Source organism: Hyperolius riggenbachi, chromosome 9, assembly GCF_040937935.1.
Source record: "Hyperolius riggenbachi isolate aHypRig1 chromosome 9, aHypRig1.pri, whole genome shotgun sequence".
NCBI classification, from domain to species: Eukaryota; Metazoa; Chordata; class Amphibia; order Anura; family Hyperoliidae; genus Hyperolius; species Hyperolius riggenbachi.
The window spans coordinates 124,211,003-124,220,434 of record NC_090654.1 but is presented as its reverse complement, the minus strand read 5'-3'; the positions used below and the strand labels follow the sequence as shown (position 1 = coordinate 124,220,434).

The 9,432-nt window shown below is 44.2% G+C and overlaps 1 protein-coding gene across 4 annotated transcripts in view; it reads right to left on the bottom strand.

Annotated features, from left to right (window-relative positions):
• Nucleotides 1-2,176: 2,176 nt before the first annotated feature.
• LOC137531733 (CD48 antigen-like) overlaps nt 2,177-9,432 on the bottom strand; it is a 276,111-nt gene continuing 268,855 nt past the window's right edge. For 3 of the 4 annotated variants that reach the window (XM_068251692.1, XM_068251694.1, XM_068251695.1), the window contains one exon: nt 2,177-3,491. In XM_068251692.1, the coding sequence (XP_068107793.1) occupies nt 3,396-3,491 (96 nt within the window). In that variant the 3' untranslated portion in view covers nt 2,177-3,395. The remainder of the gene's footprint in view (nt 3,492-9,432) is intronic. The other variant, XM_068251693.1, reaches the window with a different exon arrangement.

Sequence of the window (9,432 nt, the reverse complement as noted above, 5' to 3'; positions counted from 1 at the left end):
ATAAACCACTTTAGAAATATTTTGTTGTTGTTGTTGAAGTGTATGTAACTGAAGGAATGGGATACTTGTTGCAACTATTAGGCCTGGGGCACACCAAAACCCGGTAGCAGATCCGCAAAATGCTAGCAGATTTTGAAACGCTTTTTTTAATTTGTATGAGCCGTTGTGCTAGCGTTTTGCGGATTGCTGCTGCGGATTTCAGTGTAGCATATTTCATATATTGTTACAGTAAAGCTGTTACTGAACAGCTTCTGTAACAAAACCGCCTGGCAAACCGCTCTGATCTGCCGTTTTTTCAGAGCGGTTTGCATTTTTCCTATACTTAACATTGCAGGCAGAAACGCCTCCGCAATCCAAAAAATGCCTCACCCCGGGATGATTTGTTTCTGCAAAACTCCTCACGCTCTGGTGTGCACACCCCCATTGAAATACATTACCCTAGCGTATCCGCAGCAAAAACGGCCAAAAAGCCGCTCGGTGTGCACCAGTCCTTAGACAGCATTACTCCCTGCTGTACTGCCAAAGCCAAAAGCAGGCGTCAAAGGTTGAGGCTTCCCTCTCCTTAGGTAAGTATTTGATTTTTGACCCAAGGTTCCCCTCGGGCTCACTTTGACGACTTGCCTGCGTCAAAGTGAGCCCAAGGGGAACCTTGGGTCAAAAATCAAATACTTACCTAAGGAGAGGGAAGCCTCTGGATCACACAGTAAATAAAGATTTTAAGCACTTTATGATGAGTGACCCCCTGTGTGTCTGTAGATTTATGCTTAGCACGTAGCCTTCCCACAATTGTAGCTGTTGCAATGACACACTCTTGAGAAATAAATACAAGCTTGATTCCCATGGTTTCGCTAGTGGTCACTGTCATGAGTAAAAAAAACAGTGACGTCTCACGTTTGTCGAACTAGGTAAGACTATTGTGGCCACTTAAATGAGTTACTTACATCGTAATAAGCCTTGCAGGCTTCTGGTGAAAAACAGGATATGAATATTATGAAGACTGCATGCGTTCAGTCGCACACAATGGAGCTATTCATAGCAGACAGAAGTTTAGTGATGGAACAGAACTACAGCTGATGAATGAAGGGTATGCAAACTTTCCAGCCAATGTAGATATGAAATTCAGGCAACATATGCTTGAAGCCAATTAAACAGGAATCCACTTAAAGAGACTCCGTAACAAAAATTTCAGCAGTATTTCTCCTATCCTACAAGTTCCTAAGGCTGTTCCATTGTGCTCTGGCTTACTGCAGCACTTTCTACTTACACCATCTCTGTAATAAATCAACTTATCTTTCCCCTGTCGGATTTGTCGGCTGTGTCTGAAAGGCTGCCAACTCTTCAGTAATGTGAACAAGTTAACTCCTTCCAAGCCCCTCCAGTGCTCCTGTGATGATTATTCTTCACAGACAATGTCCCTTGCTCTCACTGTCAGCTTGTCTGCTATCTGTGAGGTTGATAAACACAGACTGATAAACTGAATAAAGAATAGCTGGCTGAGGAGGAAGGTGCCTGGCAGGCTAACAAGACTCCAGGCTCTAACACAGCTTGTCATGCTTCATTGACACAGAGCTCTTTCAAAACTTGCACATAACCTCTGGAGACTGAATTCAATGTGTAACTCACTGAATTCTCTGTGTACTTACTGTGTATTAACTGAGTTCACTGCTCTGCTGATGTACTTCCTGTTTTGGTGGCCATCTTTTCTGTTTACAAAACAATTTATAAAACAGTTTTTTTACCCTCTTCATTGCAGCGGAGAGCAGCAAAAATATTACTGAGGGGGCTAGGAGATGACCCCAAACGGGCAGGGATGTTTGTTTATACTTCATTTTGTGAATACAGATTCTCTTTAAAGAGGAACTGCTGTGAAAATAACGTAATGAAAAAAGTGCTTCATTTTGTGTTTGCCCATTGTAAAATCTTTCCTCTCCCTGATTTACATTCTTGCACACTCTGTAGTCAGGAGGAGCTCCACTAATCAAGGTTGAGTGTGCCTCGACCTGCACCTCTGCGTCCACCGAGGTGCTCAGAACATCAAAGCAGCAAAAAGGTCGGCACCACTCCAAACGTGAAGAAAAGCTCTTTTATTGTATCACCATTGTGGCTTAAACAATTGTTTAAGCCACAATGGTGATGCAATAAAAGAGCTTTTCTTCACGTTTGGAGTGGTGCCGACCTTTTTGCTGCCCTGATTTACATTCTGAAATGTGTCACATGGTGACATCTTTACTGCTGGCAGGTGATGTCTGTGGAAGGAGATGTTGCTTTTTTGGCAGTTGAAAACATCTGTTATTTCCCACAATGCAACAAGGCTCCCACAGTGTGATGTCAGTACCTAGGTGGTGAAATCACACTGTGGGAGGGTTTCATCACCACATCAGCCATACAGAGCCCCCTGATGATCCGTTTGAGAAAAGAAAAGATAAAACATTTTCGTGGGAAAGGTGATATCGGCTACTGAATGGGATGAAGTTCAATCCTAGGTTACAGTTCCTCTTTAAGTAAGATTAAATAATCATTATCAAGTATTATAATTGTGCAGGTTACCTTTGAAAGATTTATAGGCGTGCCCTTATTTATCTTTATTGAATTTTTGTATGGCTGGTCCATGAATGAGCTCCCCACTAGGCTGAATCAGGTTACATAGCTGCTTGATGTCCTAAGGGCCCTGGGCTATCAGAGTACTCTGATCTATGAACTGCTTGTCCTCAGCTGGTAACTGAGTTGGTTCTCCTGCAGAACATAACAGCCAATACAACTACAAATTGAAGTATGTGTTGTACAACAATAGGGTCAGACAATGCATATTGAGGGCGTTCCCTGCTTTATTAGGTCAATGACAAACATTTGCCTAAATAAATAAAATTTGAGGTGCTTGAGTTTGATCTCCTTAGCTGCACTATATATTTTTTTGTTATTATTGACCTGAGGAAACAGGGAACACCCGTAAAACATGTCTGACGTTGTGCAATAATAATGCTTAAGCTTTCGCTGGCTGTTATGTTCTGCAGGAGGAGGTAAGCCAACCACTATATCTCCATTTTAAACTCATTTTAATGATTTAATACTTTTTGGGCACCTCTATCCTCCAGTCTATTCATGATTCCTGTGTGTGAAGAGCAGAGCAGGTTTCATGCGATGATGGAGCTCCACGTGCTGCCTGTCTTCTCTGTCTCCAGCGCCACTCACTCTACTTCCAATAATCAGGAGTCCGTGTTCCCCATTTTGTGGGAATACATGATAGTTTGTGTGTCTGATAAACTGGTTCATTCTCTGGAGGGCAGCTTACACATCAAGCAGGAAGTTATGTCCTGGGTACAGAAAGCTTGCTGAATGTGGTTGTGCTGCTCCCAGGCAGTGAGCATGTTACATTCATATAAAAAATCCACCAGATGTCATCTGTACTTTGGTTCTGGATGTTTCACTGCAGCATAGATAGTTGTTGCTTTTGTCTGGCGAGGGGATGCATCATATTGTGTGCTATTCCACATCTGCAACAAAACATCAGATAACCATTAAATTACATTTGCCTAGGTCAGATTAGTTTTTGCACGACTGAATCTTTTGAAACATGTTAGTAAACCAAAAGCCTTATATTAAAGTGGACCTTAACTCACAGGACAGAAGGAAAACAGTGAGAAATGTACCTTGAATGCATTTACAGAGTTTAGCCTGTCTAGTTCTCCCTCATTTGTGTCTAATCACAAGTTGTAATCTGATCTCTCCCCTGTGTCACATGACTGCCTATGGCAGAGATGGCAGATGAGCCTATTTGAAAGCACTGGATGTTAATAATATATCTGCGTCCATGAATCAGGAAGTAGAAACAGTGCAGATTTAGTTTAGGATTTGTATCAGCTGTAACAAATAAATGTTTTTTTGTTTAAAGGTTATTATGCTGTTGTGTATCTTTTAGAGCAGAGAGGACTTTTGAGTTCAGGTCTACTTTAATTGTGGTCTTGTTTCTGGTACTTAGTTCAAAAGAAAAACCTACTGTAAGGATCGGTGTAACACAGAGAGGGTCTGATTACCGGTGATCTGCAGTATCACCGAGAATGCAGAATATACCCGATTATTGATGATCTGCAGTATCACCGATAATCAGATATATCTTCTAACCTCTGGACACCTGAGAGATGAGAGTGTTTGGTGCAACAGTAATACTTTGAGGAAAGCACCCGTGGGATAAGTGCTAGACAGTAGGAGCTACTGTTAAGGATTAGCTTCCTTCCACAGGCCTGCTGCTCCCCAAGGGGCGGAGCCAGGCTGAGACAGTGGGAAGGACAGAACGTGAGTGACACCAGTGGTGGAGTGTCACTGACAGATCTGTGAACTATCTCCTAACAGGGGAGACAGTTCTCGAGGTCGGACAAGCCAGGTCCTTAACACACGGACAGATAAAGTACAGAGACAGTAGACAGATACAGAATCCAGAGACTAGCCGAGTTTTGGCAACAGAGAATCAGAAAGACAAGGTACAAAATCAGAGATCAGGAGAATGGTCAGGAATGCAGAAAGTCATAACAGATAATCAACGATGCCTAAACTAGAGTGTGAGTTTCAAGATTCTCACACTCCAAGAACTAGACTAGATAATACAAATAATACAGATGGTACAGGATTCCTAGGTGTGAGTTCCGTGGCCGTCAACACCTTGGAAACTGGTCTAGATAACAATACAGATAATAACAGAATTCCTAGGCTAAGGTGTGAGCTCCGTGACCATCAACACCTTGGAAACTGACTAATAAACACAGATACTGACAAGGTCTGAGTGCTACCACGTAGTGATCGCAACGCCAGACACCAGATGAATGACCAGCACCCAGCATATATACACCGGCGCTCTCCAAGCGCCACCCCTAAGTGCTGGACCAATGAAAGTTGCCGCAATTGTCAGCTGACTGGCTTGGTCAGCTGACCCTCCTCTGTTTGCCATAAAGGCCCTGCCTCTCTGCGCGCGCGCGCGTCCTCCTAAACCAGTGTGGACTATCAGTCCCAGCCACACCAGTCATGTGTTGTAATGTTTCTGCTGTGTTGGATGCGGAATCCACCGCACCGCTGTCTGGGCGTGCGGCGTTTATTCCGCATTCCGCCTTACTGAGAGGAGCAGGCCTATGCGAGCAACTTGCCGCATTGGACGCGGAATCCGCCGCCCTGTTGTTAGAGCATGCTGCGGTTTCTCCGCGCTCCGACTGCGCCCCAGCTGCCATGTTAAACGCGGAGTCAGCCGCCTCACCTTGAGTATTGGCGGCGGCTTTTCCGCGTTTTCTCACACCTACACTCTGAGGGGCACTAGAGAGGAACAAAGTCTGGGGGCATTGGAAAGCTGTGATGCTCTTCCAAGGGCATTGGAACTTTTATACACTAAATATATTCAGTGTGGAAGCTTGATCATACCCATAAAATTAAATTCTGCCTATATACTTATCTCTTGAAATAGTAAATGGGGGGCATTACAATAGGGGGGAGAAGCTACTGCAGATGCAGTCAGACCCAGAGCCATTGGAGACCCCATTCCCTCACCTTCCCTACCAGTGGCGTAGCTAAGGAGCAGGGCCGGGCCAAGGCATAGGCTGGAGAGGCTCCAGCCTCAGGGCGCAGTGTAGGAGGGGGCGCACAATTCATTCAGCTGTCATTCCTAATTGTGCACGAAGCAGAAAGAAATAAGAAAAGGGGATACATGGCAGTGACTGCAAGCCAGATAACTAGATATTAAGGTGTTGGGGAGGTTGGAAGCCCTGTGGCCCTCTTAGTCTAATAGCAATCAGTGTGTGACAGCTGGGGTAGGAGGGATGGAGGGGCGCACTTTGGTGTCTCAGCCTCGGGTGCTGGAGGACCTTGTCCCTGCTCTGCTAAGGAGCAATGGGTTCTGGTGCAAGTTTTGCATCTGGGCCCCACTCTATACATAACAATTGATACGGTTCACCAAAATCAATAAGGGACAACTACAGTGTCAGAGGTGCAAGAAGGGGATAGGGAGTAGTTTGTTAATGATTACCACTATTCAAAGTATCTATAGAAGTGATTATTACCAGCACAGGACCAATAAAGAGCTAATTCTGTGGTTGCAGGTGGGCCCCATGGGGCCCCTCTAGCCCAAGGGCTTTGATGCGGTCACTACCTCTGCACCCCCTATTGCTACACCACTGTTCCCTACTTCTAATACTAGAGTCCATCCTCCAGGGAAGGTGTGTTGTTGTAACTATACTTGTTATGGGTTGGGGGGATCATGAGGGCCAAACTTGTTTTATGACTTCTGGTAGATGTGCTCCCAGGATGTGAGTGTCACCAAATGGAGACAAGGACAGAGGTGTAAATGTAAGGGGCCCATCAAAATGTTGCTGTCGGCCCCTTGATTCATAGTAACACCCCTGGTTTTAAATGTTAGTTTGAGCATGTGCGCCTCTATGTACCTCTCCGGCGGCACAGGTGTGTATAAAACTTTTTTTTATTAGTCTCTGGTACACCTTAATATCTCAGGCCTCTCTAAAAGATCCTCTTTCGATCCTGCTTGCTTACTGAGAGGAAGGGATTCTGGACATGTCACATAGGCTCCCATCTGATCCTCACTCCCCAGCTTAATGTGGACATGGATTAAGGGCTGGTGCACACCAAAAGCGCTTCTGTGTGCTTTTAAAAATGCTAGCGCTTTGTGCAGACTGGCCACAACTGGTAGAACCAACGGGACCCGACACCATAGCTGCAGGCAGCGGAGGATGGCAGCGTGGGAGCGATCCATGCGCATGGGGATGGAGGAAACCCCAGGTATGTATAAACTTTTTTTTTTATTATTGATCTCAGATTTCCTTTAACCACTCCAGCCTTCAGTGTATTTACCCCTTATGCATCCAAGCAATTTTCACATTTCAGCACTCCTCCCATTCATTCGCCAATGACTATCACTACTTATCACAACAAAATGATCTATATCTTGTTTTTTTCTGCCACTAATTAGGCTTTCTTTGGGTGGTACACCCAAAAAAAATCTCAGTTTTTGGCCATTATAGTTTTAAAATAATACGTGCTACCATAATTAAAACCCACATATTTTATTTGCCCGTATGTCCGGTTATTACACCGTTTAAATTATGTATTATGGTAGCATGTAAGGTCCCCGCACTCTCCCTGTGCCCTGCAGGTATTCGGGGAGGCAGCTCCCATATGAATCGCTGGTTCTCTGCCTGCTTACAATGATTCAAATGAATCGCCGGTTCTCTGCCTGCTTACAATATTTCATATGAATCGCCGGTTCTCTGCCTGCTTACAATAATTCATATGACTCGCCGGTTCTCTGCCTGCTTACAATGATTCATATGAATCATTGTAAGCAGGCAGAGAACCGGCGATTCATATGAATCATTTTAAGCAGGCAGAGAACCGGCAATTCAATGGACAGGGGGAGCGGCTCCAGCTTGTCATTACACAGCAGTGTCCGAGCTGCACTCGGAGCTGCCTCCCCAAATGCCTGCAGGGCACAGGGAGAGTGCGGGGTCCATTCTCTAGTATTGTCGCCGAAGGAATAGCGCTTAGGCGGTGTGAGCTTTCTATGGGATATGGCAGTTGAGGGACAAGTTAAAAAGGCTATACCATCTGTGATTTGCAATACCTGACAAGGCTATCCCTATAAAGGCATTACGGTTACAGAAGTCCATCAGCGCAAGTGTGAGCACTGACGTATATAGCATGCAGTGACATTTGAATGTTTAAAGGACCATACTAGAAATCCATACTAGAAATTAAAATAAATGACACAGGGAATCTTCTGTATTGCTTGCTGTAACTACTGTGGGGGTGTTGAAAATTAAATGTTTCGCGACAGTGGTCCTTTAAGATAGACAATGCGTCCCATGGGACCTTGCCTGCTTCCTCAGGTCAATTTGACAACAGTGACTACAATGGGGAAGCTGGCAAAATCCCATGAAACCCATTGTGTGTTAAATGGTTGAATAAAATTTATTTCCTGTAAACCATAGCTTATTTCTTCAAGAGAAGTAAGGTCAACACTACCTCTCTTTTTAAACTGATTATAATAATGTGTTTCATATATTCCGGGCGCTTTTGATTTTTTTTAAGGCTGTAACTCATCTCAGTTGGGAGGTTGTTGTTTTTTAGTTCAGCCCTAAAGAACCCCAAAGGATTACGACCAACCAGTTTCTGTGCAGCGGATCTGGAAAGATCAAGAAGGGGCTGTTCTCTCCCTGTAGGCTCTGATGGTGGTTGCAAGTGATTGCAACCCACATTTGTGAGCATAAAAGTTTAATTCAATAATTGCTCATTTGCCTTGAGATACTGCACCATTGGGCTACTGGTCTTTCATCTTTTTATAGAGAATCCTGGAATTCTAGAAATTACCAAGAGCAATTGTTTCAATTTTTTTCTTAAAAAGATCACGCTCAAGGAAAGTATGACCATAGTAGTGACCATAACATTTACAATGTAGAATCTGTAAATACCAAAATAAACTGCTTAGCTTTGTGCTTTTTCAATGAGTGGCTTCAAAATTTTAGTGGTTTATCGTCCCCCCGGAGATGCTGACCCTTTCCTACAGGAATTCCCAGAACTTCTGGCCATGCTAACTCTGTCTTATCCGAGATGGATCATCCTTGGTGACTTCAACGTCCGGGCTGATAACACTCAATCACAAGATGCAAATGAACTAATAAATCTCATGGGTGGACTAGGCTTCACACAAGTTGTAAAATCAGCTACCCACAGAGGAGGGCATACGCTAGACTTACTGTTCCACCTCGGAATGGACATTAGTAACATAACAGTAACCCCAGTGGTGTGGTCAGACCATCACATAATACAGCTTACTATTGAACATCACCCTATCAAGCAGCTCCCTAAAGAAACAATCAAAACCCGTCCCCTGAGTAAATTAACACCGGAGAGGATAACTGCCAACCTGGATTTTACAAATCTGCTCCACAGCCAAATGGACCCAAACACTCTAGTAACCCAGTACAACACCACGATATATGAAATACTTGACAGTATTGCCCCATGGCGCACCAAATCAGCAACCAAAAAGCAGAAAGCTAATTGGTTTGACAAAACCATCATGGATCTAAAAAAGAAAGGGCGCAGACTAGAAAGACAGTGGCGTAAATCAGGGACTGAGGAGCACAAATCTGGCCAGTTCAACACCTCAGACGATACCAACAAGCAATAACCAAGAAAAAATCAGACTTTATCTCGCACAAAATATCTACAGCCAACAACAGAGCTGCTCAACTCTTCCACACAGTGGAATCACTCTGCAATCCTTCCTGCCTAATAGCCCCAACCACATACTCCAGGGAAAGGTGTGAAGAATTCTCTGCCTTCTTCACAAACAAGGTGTCTACCATCCGTGCCAGCATTACACCAACTACATCAATTGACCACTGGACGTTGCATATGCCTCCTACCGTACCACCATGGCAA